The 18,373-nt window shown below is 45.5% G+C and overlaps 3 protein-coding genes across 5 annotated transcripts; 2 read left to right on the plus strand and 1 right to left on the minus strand.

Annotated features, from left to right (window-relative positions):
- Positions 1–1,056: 1,056 nt before the first annotated feature.
- On the minus strand, positions 1,057–10,040 carry LOC117469108 (atypical chemokine receptor 3-like). Its single transcript, XM_034113487.1, has 3 exons — positions 9,995–10,040; positions 4,469–5,048; positions 1,057–2,458 (listed from the first exon to the last, which is right to left on the minus strand). The coding sequence occupies exons 2-3, from the start codon at positions 5,027–5,029 to the stop codon at positions 1,916–1,918; spliced, it is 1,104 nt and encodes a 367-aa protein (XP_033969378.1). The 5' UTR covers positions 5,030–5,048; positions 9,995–10,040; the 3' UTR covers positions 1,057–1,915.
- A 1,194-nt stretch (positions 10,041–11,234) lies between these two features.
- On the plus strand, positions 11,235–14,045 carry LOC117469107. Of its 3 annotated transcripts, none has more exons than XM_034113483.1 (11): positions 11,235–11,422; positions 11,491–11,562; positions 11,838–11,909; positions 11,986–12,084; positions 12,165–12,282; positions 12,353–12,680; positions 12,755–12,801; positions 12,898–12,918; positions 12,991–13,109; positions 13,401–13,907; positions 14,023–14,045. In XM_034113483.1, the coding sequence occupies exons 1-10, from the start codon at positions 11,273–11,275 to the stop codon at positions 13,629–13,631; spliced, it is 1,257 nt and encodes a 418-aa protein (XP_033969374.1). In that variant the 5' UTR covers positions 11,235–11,272; the 3' UTR covers positions 13,632–13,907; positions 14,023–14,045. The 3 variants fall into 3 exon arrangements, with proteins under 3 accessions (XP_033969374.1, XP_033969377.1, XP_033969375.1); XM_034113486.1 differs by having other exon boundaries at positions 11,491–11,532; XM_034113484.1 differs by lacking the exon at positions 12,898–12,918.
- On the plus strand, positions 13,977–18,359 carry LOC117469104 (gastrula zinc finger protein XlCGF7.1-like; the record flags this gene model as incomplete). Its single annotated transcript, XM_034113480.1, has 4 exons — positions 13,977–13,995; positions 15,325–15,612; positions 17,361–17,528; positions 18,246–18,359. Coding segments are annotated over exons 1-4 (589 nt in total), but the record flags the coding sequence as incomplete, so codon positions are not given.
- Between the last annotated feature and the right edge of the window lie 14 nt (positions 18,360–18,373).

The raw sequence follows: 18,373 nt of genomic DNA on the forward strand, positions 1-18,373 counted from the left end.
ATAACAGAAATATTAAAACTGAAATTAACAAAATATTCAGAAACTAGAAACGTAAATGTTTACCTAAACAATAAAAAGTATTAATATAAATGTTTTCACAGAATATAATGTCAACAACACATGTCAACAACACCTGTCAACAACACATGTCAACAACACATGTCAACATAATGTCAACAACACATGTCAACAACATAATGTCAACAACACATGTCAACAACATAATGTCAACAACACATGTCAACAACACCTGTCAACAACACATGTCAACAACACATGTCAACAACACCTGTCAACAACATAATGTCAACAACATAATGTCAACAACACATGTCAACAACACATGTCAACAACATAATGTCAACAACACATGTCAACAACATAATGTCAACAACATAATGTCAACAACATAATGTCAACAACACATGTCAACAACACATGTCAACAACACATGTCAACAACATAATGTCAACAACACCTGTCAACAACATAATGTCAACAACACATGTCAACAACACATGTCAACAACACCTGTCAACAACACATGTCAACAACATAATGTCAACAACATAATGTCAACAACATAATGTCAACAACACATGTCAACAACACATGTCAACAACACATGTCAACAACACATGTCAACAACATAATGTCAACAACACATGTCAACAACATAATGTCAACAACACATGTCAACAACACATGTCAACAACATAATGTCAACAACACATACAGTTCAATCCTCTAATCATTTATATTAGTCAAAGGTATAAAAGTATAACACAGTTTGTAAATATTTAAGACGTTCTCTACAGTTTTACAGACGGAGAATAGGAACGTTAGAACATCCTGAAATCTGGAGGACAGCGAGTGCCGACAGACAGAGGAGGGTCCCGAGTCCTCAGAAGGTTCCCGAGTCCTACGAAGAGTCCTACGAAGAGTCCTGAAGTCCTGCGAAGGTTTCAGAGTCCTACAAAGAGTCCCGAGTCCTACAAAGAGTCCCGAGTCCTCAGAAGGTTCCCGAGTCCTACGAAGAGTCCTGAAGTCCTGCGAAGGTTTCAGAGTCCTACAAAGAGTCCCGAGTCCTCAGAAGGTTCCCGAGTCCTACGAAGAGTCCTGAAGTCCTGAGGAGGTTTCAGAGTCAGACCAAGAGTTCCTAAATCTGGAGGATCGTTGAGACACAAACACTTTGCGAGACTTGAGAAGCTTTCAAAGGGGGTTTGTAAATCTTGAGTCAAACAAAGAGTTCCTGAATCTTGAGCTCAGTTTACAGGAACAACAAGTCTAGAGGAGTCCTTCAGAGACCAGATGAAGAGTCAAAGGAAGGGATTATACAAAACATCTGCAAGTCTTTAGAAAGTGTTCTCACGTCTTGAGAAACGTTCCACAGACAGAGGATGAACTCCTGAGAACTAAGAACTGTACAAAGCAGTCCTGAAGTCTTTAAGGAGTTTTCCCAAGTCCTGCGAAGGTTTCAGAGTCTTGAAGAGTTCCCAAATCTGGAGGACAGTTCAGACGGTCTGATCTCGAGAACTTTAGAAGCTTTCAGACATCTGCAAGTCTTTAGAAAGTTCTCTCACGTCTTGAGTCCTAAGAAATATCTCAAATCTTGATAAAAGTTCACATTAGAGGTACTGTAGAAGTTCTGGAAGAGTTCCTAAATCTGGAGGATAGTTTGGACGGTCCGACACTCGAGAACTTTTTCTGAGACTTGAGAAGCTGGCAGAGTGTTTGTAAATCTGGAGGTTCGTTTGCAAGTCTTGAGAAGTTCTTCAGAGACCGGATGAAGAGTCAAAGGAAAGGTTTCTATCTTGGAAAACATCTAAGACAGGAATGTCTTTTAAAGTCCTAAGAAATATATCAAGTTTTGATAAAAGTTCACATTAGAAGTCCTGGAAGAGTTCCTGATGCTTTATATCCAGTCTCTGATCTCTGCCAAAGAGCTCTCAGTCTCAAGGGTCTCAAGGGTCTCAAAGGTCTCCGAGGTGTTCTCTGTGTTCTCGTTGTCGATGAGGCGAGCGACCCCTGAGCGGCTGGAGTACCTGAAGATGAAGGCCTTCATGAGGTCGTAGCGGTAGCTGCGGTGCAGGAAGCTGTAGAGCACGGGGTTCAGGACGCAGTGCATCATGGACACACACTGGGTCACCTGCAGCGCCACCCACAGGAAGCCCTCCAGACTGCAGCTGAAGGGCAGCAGCAGGGCCACCAGGTCCAGGACCAGAACCACGTGGAGAGGTAACCAGCACAACACGAACACCACGATGTAGCTTAGCACAACACGGCGGCTCACCCCCCGGTCGGGGTCGGGGGGCAGCGCCAGGTAGGAGGCGATGATGATGGGGAGCGGGAGCAGGAAGCCCAGGATGGAGAAGATCATCTGAACGAAGACCATCATCTCACGAGACGAGAAGACCGGGCGACACACGGAGCCGGAGTGATGAGGAGAGACCACCGTCTGAGGGTCAGAGAGATATCAGAGTTAGAGACCACCGTCTGGGGGTCAGAGATATCAGAGTTAGAGACCACCGTCTGGGGGTCAGAGATATCAGAGTTAGAGACCACCGTCTGAGGGTCAGAGAGATTTGAGAGTTAGAGACCACCGTCTGAGGGTCAGAGATATCAGAGTTAGAGACCACCGTCTGAGGGTCAGAGATATCAGAGTTAGAGACCACCGTCTTGGGGTCAGAGATATCAGAGTTAGAGACCACCGTCTGGGGGTCAGAGATATCAGAGTTAGAGACCACCGTCTGAGGGTCAGAGAGATATCAGAGTAATGGCGCGTTTCCACTACAGCCCGCAGCCCGGTTTAAGAGGGCTGTGACGTCAGCGGCCCGTCTTTGGTTGCGTTTCCACTTGGCCTAGTACCGGCCGGCGGGTCCTAATTCACAGTTTTTCTGGCCTCATAAAATCGTGGGTCTAGGGCCAGAGGCAACGAGGCTGAGTCGGGCTGAGTATGCTAAACTAGAGAGAGCGTCGCTGGCAAGGGGGCAACAACTACAACAAGATGGACATATTTGACCGTGATTTAATTGTAATACACGTTTCAAAATGATGAAGTAACAACATACTGATACCGGTTAGTAAAAACCATGAATTAATGCTTTGTCAAGTCTGCAGACAGACGGCAGGGGAAAAACCTTTTAAAATGCTTGTTTTCTAAATGGAGATTGGCTAAGCTAACGCAGTATATGCTCCGACCGTCCACACTCACAACAACGGCCTATACAGACATAAATAAACCAGCAACTGTATTCACCATGACACAGGCAGTCTGTGGTTTGTACTTGTTTAACTTTTGTCTAGTTTCTGAACAGATATGAGGAGCTGTGAGCTCTGAGTGCTAACAGCTAACGGCTGTGTTGTTTTTCTGGGGTCCTCTGAAGATCACGTCACGGCTCCGCCTACACTGCGTTACTATAGATACTGCCCCAGTTCCTAAACTGTAATGGAAATGCGCCATAAAGTGAGCCAGTCCTAACGAGGCCCAGCCATACCGAGCGGGGCCGAGCAAGGCCGTGTAGTGGAAACGCGACATTAGAGACCACCGTCTGAGGGTCAGAGAGATATCAGAGTTAGAGACCACCGTCTGAGGGTCAGAGAGATTTGAGAGTTAGAGACCACCGTCTGGGGGTCAGAGAGATTTGAGAGTTAGAGACCACCGTCTGGGGGTCAGAGATATCAGAGTTAGAGACCACCGTCTTGGGGTCAGAGATATCAGAGTTAGAGACCACCGTCTGAGGGTCAGAGAGATTTGAGAGTTAGAGACCACCGTCTGGGGGTCAGAGATATCAGAGTTAGAGACCACCGTCTGGGGGTCAGAGATATCAGAGTTAGAGACCACCATCTGGGGGTCAGAGATATCAGAGTTAGAGACCACCGTCTGGGGGTCAGAGATATCAGAGTTAGAGACCACCGTCTGAGGGTCAGAGAGATTTGAGAGTTAGAGACCACCGTCTTGGGGTCAGAGATATCAGAGTTAGAGACCACCGTCTTGGGGTCAGAGATATCAGAGTTAGAGACCACCGTCTGAGGGTCAGAGATATCAGAGTTAGAGACCACCGTCTTGGGGTCAGAGATATCAGAGTTAGAGACCACCGTCTTGGGGTCAGAGATATCAGAGTTAGAGACCACCGTCTGAGGGTCAGAGATATCAGAGTTAGAGACCACCGTCTGGGGGTCAGAGATATCAGAGTTAGAGACCACCGTCTGGGGGTCAGAGATATCAGAGTTAGAGACCACCGTCTGGGGGTCAGAGATATCAGAGTTAGAGACCACCGTCTGAGGGTCAGAGATATCAGAGTTAGAGACCACCGTCTGGGGGTCAGAGATATCAGAGTTAGAGACCACCGTCTGGGGGTCAGAGATATCAGAGTTAGAGACCACCGTCTGGGGGTCAGAGATATCAGAGTTAGAGACCACCGTCTGAGGGTCAGAGAGAGGACAGAGACCTTTCATCAGAACTCACCTGCAGGAAGTAGGTCTCTGGCGCCGCGGCGGCTAACGCTAGCATCCATACGGCGGCGCAGACGAGTCGTCGCGTTGGCATCCTGCGGAGTGGCGTTAGCTCCCTGCGGCCTCCAGGGCGCAGCGTGACGGACAGGTAGCGCTCCACGCTCATACAGGTGAGGAACAGGATGCTGGAGAACAGGTTCACGCTGAACACCAGGTGAGTCAGTTTACACAGCACCGCGCCGAACGGCCAGCGACCAATCAGCATCGAGCCCACCTGCACAGGTAGCGTCGCCACGGCAACCAGGTCGGCCGCCGCCAGCTGGAGGACGAACACGTCTGAGCACTTCCTGTTCGAGCGCAGGTTGACCCACACCACCAGGGCGTTGGAGGCGATACCAACGAGGAAGATGAACAGGTAGAAGATGCTGAGGACGTAAAGGAGGCTGGCGTGTCCCACGGTCCCTGAACACACCGTGGCATCGACCCGGGTCACGTTGGGGTCGCTCAGGTTCAGATCCTTAAGCTCCTCCCACTGATTCAGGAGGTCCAGCAGGTCGGCAGAGCTCAGAGACATCACACAGGTGAGAGGGCACCTGGAGACACACAGGTGAGACACACAGGTGAGACACACAGGTGAGAGGACACCTGGAGACACACAGGTGAGACACACAGGTGAGAGGACACCTGGAGACACACAGGTGAGACACACAGGTGAGACACACAGGTGAGAGGACACCTGGAGACACACAGGTGAGACACACAGGTGAGAGGACACCTGGAGACACACAGGTGAGACACACAGGTGAGAGATCAGAGGGACTTGAATCACACCTGAGTGTTTCTGAGAGACAGAACGGAGCCAACGTGACCTCCGAACAACAAAGACCTCCTTCTTCTTCTTCTCAATAATAACGACAGGTGATAAAACCCTGCTGTTACCCTCCATTAAAGAGACCACACACACACACACACACACACACACACACACACACACACACACACACACACACACACACACACACACACACACACACACACACACACACACACACACACACACACACACACACACACACACACACACCACACACACACACACACACACACACACACACACACACACACACACACACACACACACACACACACACACACACACACACACACACACACACACACAGAGAGAGACAGACAGATGGACGGGTGTATGGAGGTCAGACGACATTCATTTAATAAGCACTTTGAACTGACAGGAAACAATGACGTGTGTGTGTGTGTGTGTGTGTGTGTGTGTGTGTGTGTGTGTGTCAGATCAATACTGAGCCTTCAGTTCAGTTGAAGTTCAAACTGATCGGATCTGAAAACACCAACAAAGAAGAAGCTGTTCTGACTTCCTGTCTCCATATTTGGTAGACAGGAAAATATTGTAAAGAAAATGTCTCATCCAGATGAATGTAATGTGATTGGCAAACATCCCATAATATCAGTCAGATCTCTTTTAGGGTTCACGACAGAAAACACGTCTTTCAACGTGACCTGAACCGTGAGCCGAGTTACAGCGGGTTATTCTATCAAGGTATCACAACGTGTTACAGCATGGTGTGTTCTATCAAGGTATCACGACGTGTTACAGCGGGTTATTCTATCAAGGTATCACAACGTGTTACAGCATGGTGTGTTCTATCAAGGTATTACGACGTGTTACAGCATGGTGTGTTCTATCAAGGTATCACAACGTGTTACAGCATGGTGTGTTCTATCAAGGTATCACAACATGTTACAGCATGGTGTGTTCTATCAAGGTATCACAACGTGTTACAGCATGGTGTGTTCTATCAAGGTATCACAACGTGTTACAGCATGGTGTGTTCTATCAAGGTATCACGACGTGTTACAGCATGGTGTGTTCTATCAAGGTATCACGACGTGTTACAGCATGGTGTGTTCTATCAAGGTATCACAACGTGTTACAGCATGGTGTGTTCTATCAAGGTATCACGACGTGTTACAGCATGATGTGTTCTATCAAGGTATCACAACGTGTTACAGCATGGTGTGTTCTATCAAGGTATCACAACGTGTTACAGCATGGTGTGTTCTATCAAGGTATCACAACGTGTTACAGCATGGTGTGTTCTATCAAGGTATCACAACGTGTTACAGCATGGTGTGTTCTATCAAGGTATCACAACGTGTTACAGCATGGTGTGTTCTATCAAGGTATCACAACGTGTTACAGCATGGTGTGTTCTATCAAGGTATCACAACGTGTTACAGCACGGTGCGTTCTATCAAGGTATCACAACGTGTTACAGCATGGTGTGTTCTATCAAGGTATCACAACGTGTTACAGCATGGTGTGTTCTATCAAGGTATCACAACGTGTTACAGCATGGTGTGTTCTATCAAGGTATCACAACGTGTTACAGCATGGTGTGTTCTATCAAGGTATCACGACGTGTTACAGCATGGTGTGTTCTATCAAGGTATCACAACGTGTTACAGCATGGTGTGTTCTATCAAGGTATCACGACGTGTTACAGCATGGTGTGTTCTATCAGGTATCACGACGTGTTACAGCATGGTGGTGTTCTATCAAGGTATCACAACGTGTTTACAGCATGGTGTGTTCTATCAAGGTATCACAACGTGTTACAGCATGGTTGTGTTCTATCAAGGTATCACAACGTGTTACAGCATGGTGTGTTCTATCAAGGTATCACGACGTGTTACAGCATGATGTGTTCTATCAAGGTATCACAACGTGTTACAGCATGGTGTGTTCTATCAAGGTATCACGACGTGTTACAGCATGGTGTGTTCTATCAAGGTATCACGACGTGTTACAGCATGGTGTGTTCCATCAAGGTATCACGACGTGTTACAGCATGGTGTGTTCTATCAAGGTATCACGACGTGTTACAGCATGGTGTGTTCTATCAAGGTATCACAACGTGTTACAGCACGGTGCGTTCTATCAAGGTATCACAACGTGTTACAGCACGGTGCGTTCTATCAAGGTATCACGACGTGTTACAGCATGGTGTGTTCTATCAAGGTATCACAACGTGTTACAGCACGGTGCGTTCTATCAAGGTATCACAACGTGTTACAGCATGGTGTGTTCTATCAAGGTATCACGACGTGTTACAGCGGGGTTATTCTATCAAGGTATCACAACGTGTTACAGCATGGTGTGTTCTATCAAGGTATCACGACGTGTTACAGCATGGTGTGTTCTATCAAGGTATCACAACGTGTTACAGCATGGTGTGTTCTATCAAGGTATCACAACATGTTACAGCATGGTGGTGTTCTATCAAGGTATCACAACGTTGTTACAGCATGGTGTGTTCTATCAAGGTATCACAACGTGTTTACAGGCATGGTGTTTCAATCAGCAGCATGATGTGTTCTATCAAGGTATCACGACGTGTTACAGCATGGTGTGTTCTATCAAGGTATCACGACGTGTTACAGCATGGTGTGTTCTATCAAGGTATCACAACGTGTTACAGCATGGTGTGTTCTATCAAGGTATCACAACGTGTTACAGCATGGTGTGTTCTATCAAGGTATCACAACGTGTTACAGCATGGTGTGTTCTATCAAGGTATCACGACGTGTTACAGCACGGTGCGTTCTATCAAGGTATCACGACGTGTTACAGCACGGTGCGTTCTATCAAGGTATCACGACGTGTTACAGCACGGTGTGTTCTATCAAGGTATCACGACGTGTTACAGCAAGGTGTGTTCTATCAAGGTATCACGACGTGTTACAGCATGGTGTGTTCTATCAAGGTATCACAACGTGTTACAGCATGGTGTGTTCTATCAAGGTATCACAACGTGTTACAGCATGGTGTGTTCTATCAAGGTATCACGACGTGTTACAGCACGGTGCGTTCTATCAAGGTATCACGACGTGTTACAGCAAGGTGTGTTCTATCAAGGTATCACAACGTGTTACAGCATTCCTTCAGATCCATGCGTCTCTCGTCCTTAAATCCAGACCCGTTTTCAGATCAGTCTTTCTTTCACATACTCACACCAAAGCATCTCTAAACCTCTGACTGAACTATGACATGTTGTTTCACAGCATGAACGTCCTCTGTGTGTCCGGTCCACCAAGCATCCCATAATATGAGGGACCTGCAGAGACAGAGACTTTGAAGGCTGTGAGCATGTGAAGAGGAGGAGGAACAAAGGAGGAGGGTTTTATTGAAGCTTCTGTTGAATCTCAACAGGACGCTTTAAAGCCAGAGGTCACGACCTTCAAAATAAGAGTTTACTGCTGATCGGAGACAAAGAGACCATTAGGGCTTCAGAGGAGCACAGGAAGGCGTCGACCAATCAGCATCGAGTTCTCCAACATCCTTTGAGTCTCACTTTCTGTCTCCACTGAACGAGAGGCTTCAAGTGGTTCACCTTAATAACGTGTTTTAAACTGAAATGAAACCCTTGTTGACTCTCAGGTTTCTGCTACTCATGCATACCGAGCTCTCATTCAATGTTAAACACAGGTCTCCTGATAAAACACAGAGGCTCCTGAACGCACCATCAGACCTGCAGACTAAAGGCTCATTTCAACTAAAGACACACTTTATAGAATAAACACGATCACTGCTTTCATTTTAGCCACTATAACAAGAAGTTGATTTCACTCTTATTATGGGATGTTTGGTGGAAGAAAAGCATGCAGAAGAAACCAGAGGACTTTCATGTTGTTATAGAACATTTAAGAGTTGCTATTTAATGGTTTATTTTGTCTTAAAACGACAGACTTGTAGAGGAAATCTGGATTAGAGACGTTGCATTAATTAATGTAAACTTTATAAATACAGTTTGCAGGTGTAATTACGAGAATAAAACACATGCATTAATACTTCTATAGAATAAACAGGATGCCTGCTTTAATTCGGCTCACATTTCACACACAATAACAAAGAATAGAAGTTGATGTAAGACTTTAAATTGCAGGAATTTGCTCCATTAGATACGATGCGAATTGAGATCATATTGAAGCGCTGTTTAAAAGCCGTACATTAAACGTTATATTCTTATTTAAGTAATGAAAACGGGTTATTACACATGTATTAATACTTTTATATAATAAACACGATGTCTGCTTTAATTCGGCTCACCTTTTATTCACCAATAAAGGATGTTTTCATATTAGATTTAACTTTTTAGATCCGGGTAAAGGATGGGCTAACAGCAACCTTCTCTATGGAGGGACGTTCAGGGACACCTCAAACTGGAGCACAGAAGTTCAGATTTCCCACATATTATGGGATGTTTGGTTGAAGAAAAGTTAGCCGAATACACCAGAGGAGGTTATTATAACTGACAACATGTAAACATAATCATATAAAATAACATGCATTAACCTGGAAGTGCCAAATGTAAAAAAAGCACTTTTCTTAATGGAGTATGGTTAAAGTCTCAATTGACGAATCGTGTCTCCTTGCATAATCACAGGACATGGAGCCAAACTGCATTAATGTCTCCATTATTTAAAGAGTTTAAACACTTACAGGGGAAGGTGCAGGTTCTCGGGGTGTTCGCTGCTCCTCAGGCCGGGTCAGAGTGTCGCTCCTCCGGCAGAGAAGCATCTGAAGAGGCGGTCCTCCCACAGACAGCCTGCAGTTCCTCTGGTTCTCCACCAGAGGGCGCCATTACTCCTCCAACATGCTTCTGAAGGAGGACTCCACTTTAAAAAAGACACGTGTTATAGTTGGGAAATAATAAATAAGATATAAACATTAAAATATGAATATATACTTTTTATAAATTATATAAATTATACAAAAAACGATATTAAAGATAATCTAATTTTAACTCCTAACTGACTTTCCAAAAAAGTGAAGAAAATAGAGTTTATAGGAAATAAAAACTTAAAAGACACATGTAATAATGGGGTTATGATAAATACAATCTAAACAATACAAATAATTAAAAAATGAATATGTAATACAAATTAAATATAGGTTAAATTCTTAACAAATGATAAGATAATAAAATAAAACTCAAACATATTTATTAATACATGTATTCATTATTGTATTGATGTATTCCTCTATTTATTAATACATGTATTTATTCCTGTAGGTATTTGCTCTCCTGTGATGTTCTCCTGCTCAGGGCTGTATCCACACTCCACTCCGGAAGGCGGCGGTGCTGCACCTGAAAGCTGTTTGCCAACCGCCATCAAAACAACAGAAGAAGAAGAAGAAGAAGCTGTAAACAGAGTTAGCTGTTAGCTCACGTTTAGCTCATTATTTTGCCTTTATTTCAGTATTTAGCAGTAACCAGGAAGCGCGAGACCCAACAGAGAGGAATGGGTAAGTGAGGAAGAAGTCTATTCATCATTTTCATGAACTTTAATCTGCATTTAAAACATTTGTGGGGCTTTTAGAAAGGTTAGCCACCTAGCTCAACCGATGCTAACGAGACTCAGTGTGAAAAACTCACATTTATAAACTAAACTGAGCTTTAGAAGAGGTGTGTAATTAATATAACACATCTAAACATCTATTATAAAGCAGGAGTGCTTACTCTTTAACTCGGTGTATGTATAATATATTATTTCTGTTGATTTCGTTCAGAAACTTCAGAGATTGACTTTAATTCTCTCAGGAATAAACAAGAAGTTCAGACGAAATGATGGAAATGTTCTGCAGAAACTTCTCCGGAAATTAGAAAGAAATCCATAAAAATAACAAGAAAAAGTCAAATAAATCACCTGTGTCCCCCCCCAGCCTCGCCCCCCCCCCCTCTCCTCGCTGCGCCTCCTCCTCCCCCCCCTCCGCCTGATGACGGCCTCCATGTGGCAGGTCGCCCGGCAACAGAGTGTGAAGCATTATGGGATGCTGGAGGACTTTGTTTCCATGGTGACGGAGGCGGTCCCTCAGCTGCTGACGGACAGGCAGAGGAGGCTGCTGCTGCTGGCTCTCAGGGCAAAGGTATTCATATATATATTAAATATATATATACATCTATTAATCCCCGTTAACCACCTGTCCTCCTCCAGGTGACCCTCAGCGACCCTCAGGTGACCCTCAGCGACCCTCAGGTGACCCTCACTCACCGCTCCGAGGACACGGTCAGTTGTAACCTGACGTCACACGGCGCCGCTCACAGGACACTCAGAGTTCTCTCTCTCCAGAAATGTAGAAGAAATTCATAAATAACTTTCAAAGAGATGTTCCTTAAACTCTCTCACATTTCCAAATGGCTTATTTAATTATTTTAGATAACAACCAACCAATTAAAAATGACAATAAGAGTTAATGTACATGTGACCTGCATGCAGTGCATTTTGGGAAACGTAGTCACAGAGTGTGAGCTGACTCTGTTTGTAATCCTATCGTCTCTCAGATGGATGACGAGACGTCCTCTCTGCAGTCTCTCCTCACGCAGAGTCCTGACGACAGACAGCGCCTCCTGCAGGTCAGCGCTAAAACTACAACAACACTAAAAACTACAACTTTAACAGGTTTAACACTCTTCTTCGTTGGTGTTGCAGGAAGTGTTCGACCACAGCTTCGACTCCGCCCTCCAGGAGCTCATCTCTGACTTCCTGTCCCGGACAGAACAGCTGTTTCCTGTTCCCGACTTCAAACAGGTAAATATATCACCTGTGATCACCTGACGAACCAGTTCCCAGAATGCACCGGGGGATGTAAACAGGAAGTGTTGTTTCAGACGGCCTGCTGGCTCTCTGCTGCCCCCGGAGGTTTTGAGGAGTGTCTGCAGGAGGCGGAGCACCTGAGGGAGCTGCTGACCAATCAGAGCTGTCGGCTGGGGAAAGCCTCCACCACAGGTAAAAACACACCTTTCATGAATTCACTGTTTATGATTATATTATATTAAATGTTCTCTTTCTCTCTCAGTGAGACAGGACACGGAGAACGTGCTCCTCACAGCCTGGTCCCACCCCCTCCTCAACAAACCGGCCAATCAGGAGCCTCCTCCCGCCAACAGCCAATCAGAAGCTCTCCCAGATGTCCAATCAGATCCCCCCACTGACGTCCAATCAGATCCTCCCCCTGACGTCCAATCAGAGCCTCTCTCTCAGGTGAAGGTGGAGGTGCTGGTGCTGAAGGAGGGTCAGGAGGAGACTGTGATTGGTCAGAGCGAGGAGCAGGAGGCGTCCAATCAGAGCGCAGCAGGGGGCGGGGACTCATGGGACATCACACCTGTGATCGTGGAGGTGCACAGGTGAGACTCTGATTATGACATCATCACATTTCAATCTGTCTGAATCCACCATCAATGTTTCTGTTTCCTGTCAGGCTGAAGGAGTCACCTGGAGACTCTGCCGACCAATCAGAGGACACAGGTGAGACACATACGCACACACACACACACACACACACACACACACACACACACACTTCTCTGACAGACAGCCTCTAACCTCGCCTCCTCTCCACAGGGGACCAATCAGAGGACACAGGTGAGGCACACACACACACACACACACACACTTCTCTGACAGACAGCCTCTAACCTCGCCTCCTCTCCACAGGGGACCAATCAGATCAGAGCCCTGAGGCCCCGCCCCCCCGTGTGTACAGAGCGTCTCCCGCTCAGCGCGTCGCTCACAAGTGTCCTCGCTGTGGGAAGTGCTTCATCTACAGATCCCAGGTCAGATATCACCTCCACATGTCAACAACAATAACAACAACACAGAACAATAACAACAACACAGAACAACAACACAGAACAATAACAACAACACAGAGTAATAACAACACAGAACAATAACAACAACACAGAACGATAACAACAACACAGAACAATAACAACAACACAGAGTAATAACAACAACACAGAACAATAACAACAACACAGAACAATAACAACAACACAGAACAATAACAACAACACAGAGTAATAATAATAAAGAATATTAATAATGTCTCCCGTCTCCTGCAGGTGATTCGTCACCTGAGCACCAGCAAGTCGTGCAGCTCAGCGTTAAGGCGCGCCTCCTCTACGCAGGCTCCGCCCCCTGACACAGAGCCCCGCCCCCTCCCCTCAGGGCCCCGCCCCCCCCCGCTCTCACTCCTGCTTCCAGTGCAGCGCCTCCTTCAGGTCGCAGGCGGAGCTGCGCAGCCACCAGCGCAGCCATCGCAGCCGCACGCTGTTCAGCTGCAGCTCCTGTGAGCGCACCTTCACACACCTGTCCAGCCTCACCGCTCACACACTCACACACACACACTCTGCGGGGGAGTTCAGCTGCCCCACCTGCAGCCAGGTGTTCCCCACAGCCCGGCAGTGTGACGCCCACCGGCTGCAGCACCGCCCCCCCCCCCCTCACCTGCACTGTGTGTCCGCTGAGCTTCAGCTCTCAGAGCCGCCTCCTCAGACACCTGCAGACGCACTCTGCTGAGGGGGCGGAGCTTCAGTTCAGCTGCCGCTTCTGTGACCTCACCTTCCCAGGTACACACATTATACTGTGTATATATATATATTATATTCACTGCAGACTCTTTATATATTCATTATAGCATGTTCCAGCTGAGCAACAGTACTTAATATATATATGTTCCTCCAGGTGTGACCCAGCTGAGGATCCACAAGTACTTTGATATATATATATATATATATGTTCCTCAGGTGTGACCCAGCTGAGGATCCACAAGTACTTTAATATATATATATATATGTTCCTCCAGGTGTGACCCAGCTGAGGATCCACAAGTACTTTAATATATATATATATATGTTCCTCCAGGTGTGACCCAGCTGAGGATCCACAAGTACTTTAATATATATATATATATGTTCCTCAGGTGTGACCCAGCTGAGGATCCACCAGTACTTTAATATATATATATATATGTTCCTCCAGGTGTGACCCAGCTGAGGATCCACCAGTACTTTAATATATATATATATATGTGTTCCTCCAGGTGTGACCCAGCTGAGGATCCACAAGTACTTTAATATATATATATATATATATGTTCCTCAGGTGTGACCCAGCTGAGGATCCACCAGTACTTTAATATATATATATATATATGTGTTCCTCAGGTGTGACCCAGCTGAGGATCCACAAGTACTTTAATATATATATATATATATATATATATATATGTGTTCCTCAGGTGTGACCCAGCTGAGGATCCACCAGTACTTTAATATATATATATATATGTGTTCCTCCAGGTGTGACCCAGCTGAGGATCCACCAGTACTTTAATATATATATATATATGTGTTCCTCCAGGTGTGACCCAGCTGAGGATCCACCAGTACTTTAATATATATATATATATATGTGTTCCTCAGGTGTGACCCAGCTGAGGATCCACCAGTACTTTAATATATATATATATATATATATGTTCCTCCAGGTGTGACCCAGCTGAGGATCCACCAGTACTTTAATATATATATATATATATATGTTCCTCCAGGTGTGACCCAGCTGAGGATCCACCAGTACTTTAATATATATATATATATATGTTCCTCCAGGTGTGACCCAGCTGAGGATCCACCAGTACTTTAATATATATATATATATATATATGTTCCTCCAGGTGTGACTCAGCTGAGGATTCACCAGTACTTTAATATATATATATATATGTTCCTCCAGGTGTGACCCAGCTGAGGATCCACCAGTACTTTAATATATATATATATATATATGTTTCTCAGGTGTGACCCAGCTGAGGATCCACCAGTACTTTAATATATATATATATATATATGTTCCTCCAGGTGTGACCCAGCTGAGGATCCACCAGTACTTTAATATATATATATATATATATGTTCCTCCAGGTGTGACCCAGCTGAGGATCCACCAGTACTTTAATATATATATATATATATGTTCCTCCAGGTGTGACCCAGCTGAGGATCCACCAGCGCTCCCACTCCTCCCGGCTCTTCCCCTGTGATCTGTGCTCCAAGGCGTTCGGCTCGGCCTCCGGTCTGCAGTCTCACCGGAGCAACCACGGCCTGGAGCGCCGCTTCCTGTGCGCTCAGTGCGGGAAGCGGTTCAAGACCCGGCACGGCCTGGAGGGTCACCTGAGGACGCACAGCGGGGAGCGCCCCTTCACCTGCCCCCACTGCCCCAAGGACTTCACTGCCCTCGCTGGGCTCAACGTGCACGTGAGGCGCCACACAGGTGAGGAGAGGGGGACTTAAGTACATGCTTCTGGTATCAGTACTTTACTCCACTACTTTCTACTTTCTACTTCTTACATGATGTGTGTACTTCTACTTGAGTAAAGGATGTGTGTACTTCTACTTGAGTAAAGGATGTGTGTACTTCTACTTGAGTAAAGGATGTGTGTACTTCTGCTTGAGTAAAGGATGTGTGTACTTCTGCTTGAGTAAAGGATGTGTGTACTTCTACTTGAGTAAAGGATGTGTGTACTTCTACCTGAGTAAAGGATGTGTGTACTTCTACTTGAGTAAAGGATGTGTGTACTTCTACCTGAGTACAGGATGTGTGTACTTCTACCTGAGTACAGGATGTGTGTACTTCTACCTGAGTGCAGGATGTGTGTACTTCTACCTGAGTACAGGATGTGTGTACTTCTACTTGAGTAAAGGATGTGTGTACTTCTACTTGAGTAAAGGATGTGTGTACTTCTACTTGAGTAAAGGATGTGTGTACTTCTACTTGAGTACAGGATGTGTGTACTTCTACCTGAGTACAGGATGTGTGTACTTCTACCTGAGTGCAGGATGTGTGTACTTCTACCTGAGTACAGGATGTGTGTACTTCTACTTGAGTAAAGGATGTGTGTACTTCTACTTGAGTAAAGGATGTGTGTACTTCTACCTGAGTAAAGGATGTGTGTACTTCTACCTGAGTACAGGATGTGTGTACTTCTACCTGAGTACAGGATGTGTGTACTTCTACCTGAGTAAAGCATGTGTGTACTTCTACTTGAGTAAAGGATGTGTGTACTTCTACCTGAGTAAAGGATGTGTGTACTTCTACCTGAGTAAAGGATGTGTGTACTTCTACCTGAGTAAAGGATGTGTGTACTTCTACTTGAGTAAAGGATGTGTGTACTTCTACTTGAGTAAAGAATGTGTGTACTTCTACTTGAGTAAAGGATGTGTGTACTTCTACCTGAGTAAAGGATGTGTGTACTTCTACCTGAGTACAGGATGTGTGTACTTTTACCTGAGTAAAGCATGTGTGTACTTCTACTTGAGTAAAGCATGTGTGTACTTCTACCTGAGTAAAGGATGTGTGTACTTCTACCTGAGTAAAGGATGTGTGTACTTCTGCTTGAGTAAAGGATGTGTGTACTTCTACCTGAGTAAAGGATGTGTGTACTTCTACTTGAGTAAAGGATGTGTGTACTTCTACTTGAGTAAAGGATGTGTGTACTTCTACTTGAGTAAAGAATGTGTGTACTTCTACTTGAGTACAGGATGTGTGTACTTCTACCTGAGTAAAGGATGTGTGTACTTCTACCTGAGTAAAGGATGTGTGTACTTCTACCTGAGTAAAGGATGTGTGTACTTCTACCTGAGTAAAGGATGTGTGTACTTCTACCTGAGTACAGGATGTGTGTACTTTTACCTGAGTAAAGGATGTGTGTACTTCTACCTGAGTACAGGATGTGTGTACTTCTACCTGAGTACAGGATGTGTGTACTTCTACTTGAGTAAAGCATGTGTGTACTTCTACTTGAGTAAAGCATGTGTGTACTTCTACCTGAGTAAAGGATGTGAGTACTTCTACCTGAGTACAGGATGTGTGTACTTTTACCTGAGTAAAGCATGTGTGTACTTCTACTTGAGTAAAGCATGTGTGTACTTCTACCTGAGTAAAGGATGTGAGTACTTCTACCTGAGTAAAGGATGTGAGTACTTCTACCTGAGTAAAGCATGTACTCTCTCTCTGGGCAGGTGAGCGCCCGTACGTGTGCACGGTGTGTGGGAAGGGCTGGCCGTCAGGAGGAGACCTGCAGAAACACATGAGGATGCACACGGGCGAGCGGCCGTACCGCTGCCAGGACTGTGGGAAGGCCTTCTCCATTTCCTGTCACCTGACCGAGCATCGCCGCATCCACACAGGTAACGACATATATTTAGTGTATTTAGTATTTGTATATATTAGGGCTGTCAGTCGATTAAAATATTTAATCGCAAATTAATCGTGCATTTTAACGCGTTATTAACGCGTTAACTTGACAGCCCTATATTATATATAACGCTGTGGTACTTCCTGTCTGTGTGACTTCCTGTCTGTGGTACTTCCTGTCTGTGTGACTTCCTGTCTGTGGTACTTCCTGTCTGTGTGACTTCCTGTCTGTGGTACTTCCTGTCTGTGGTACTTCCTGTCTGTGGTACTTCCTGTCTGTGTGACTTCCTGTCTGTGGTACTTCCTGTCTGTGGTACTTCCTGTCTGTGTGACTTCCTGTATGTGGTACTTCCTGTCTGTGTGACTTCCTGTCTGTGGTACTTCCTGTCTGTGTGACTTCCTGTCTGTGGTACTTCCTGTCTGTGGTACTTCCTGTCTGTGGTACTTCCTGTCTGTGTGACTTCCTGTCTGTGGTACTTCCTGTCTGTGGTACTTCCTGTCTGTGGTACTTCCTGTCTGTGGTACTTCCTGTCTGTGTGACTTCCTGTCTGGTACTTCCTGTCTGTGGTACTTCCTGTCTGTGGTACTTCCTGTCTGTGGTACTTCCTGTCTGTGTGACTTCCTGTCTGTGGTACTTCCTGTCTGTGGTACTTCCTGTCTGTGTGACTTCCTGTCTGTGTGACTTCCTGTCTGGTACTTCCTGTCCCCAGGTGAGCGGCCCTTCCCCTGTCCTCAGTGCGGGAAGTGTCTCCGCAGGAAGTTCGACCTGGAGAAGCACCTGCTGTCTCACAGCGACGTACGACCGTACGGCTGCTCCTCCTGCAGCAAGAGCTACACC

This window comes from Trematomus bernacchii, unplaced genomic scaffold, assembly GCF_902827165.1.
Source record: "Trematomus bernacchii unplaced genomic scaffold, fTreBer1.1, whole genome shotgun sequence".
NCBI classification, from domain to species: Eukaryota; Metazoa; Chordata; class Actinopteri; order Perciformes; family Nototheniidae; genus Trematomus; species Trematomus bernacchii.

Excerpts from the sequence above, each read along its gene's own strand:
- LOC117469108 (XM_034113487.1), bottom strand. The coding sequence starts at position 5,029 with ATGTCTCTGAGCTCTGCCGACCTGCTGGACCTCCTGAATCAGTGGGAG. Across the intron at positions 2,459-4,468 it reads CAGAGACCTACTTCCTGCAG|ACGGTGGTCTCTCCTCATCA; the intron begins GTGAGTTCTGAT and ends TCTGACCCTCAG.
- LOC117469107 (XM_034113483.1), top strand. The coding sequence starts at position 11,273 with ATGACGGCCTCCATGTGGCAGGTCGCCCGGCAACAGAGTGTGAAGCAT. Across the intron at positions 12,802-12,897 it reads CGACCAATCAGAGGACACAG|GGGACCAATCAGAGGACACA; the intron begins GTGAGACACATA and ends TCCTCTCCACAG. Across the intron at positions 13,110-13,400 it reads GCTTCATCTACAGATCCCAG|GTGATTCGTCACCTGAGCAC; the intron begins GTCAGATATCAC and ends CGTCTCCTGCAG.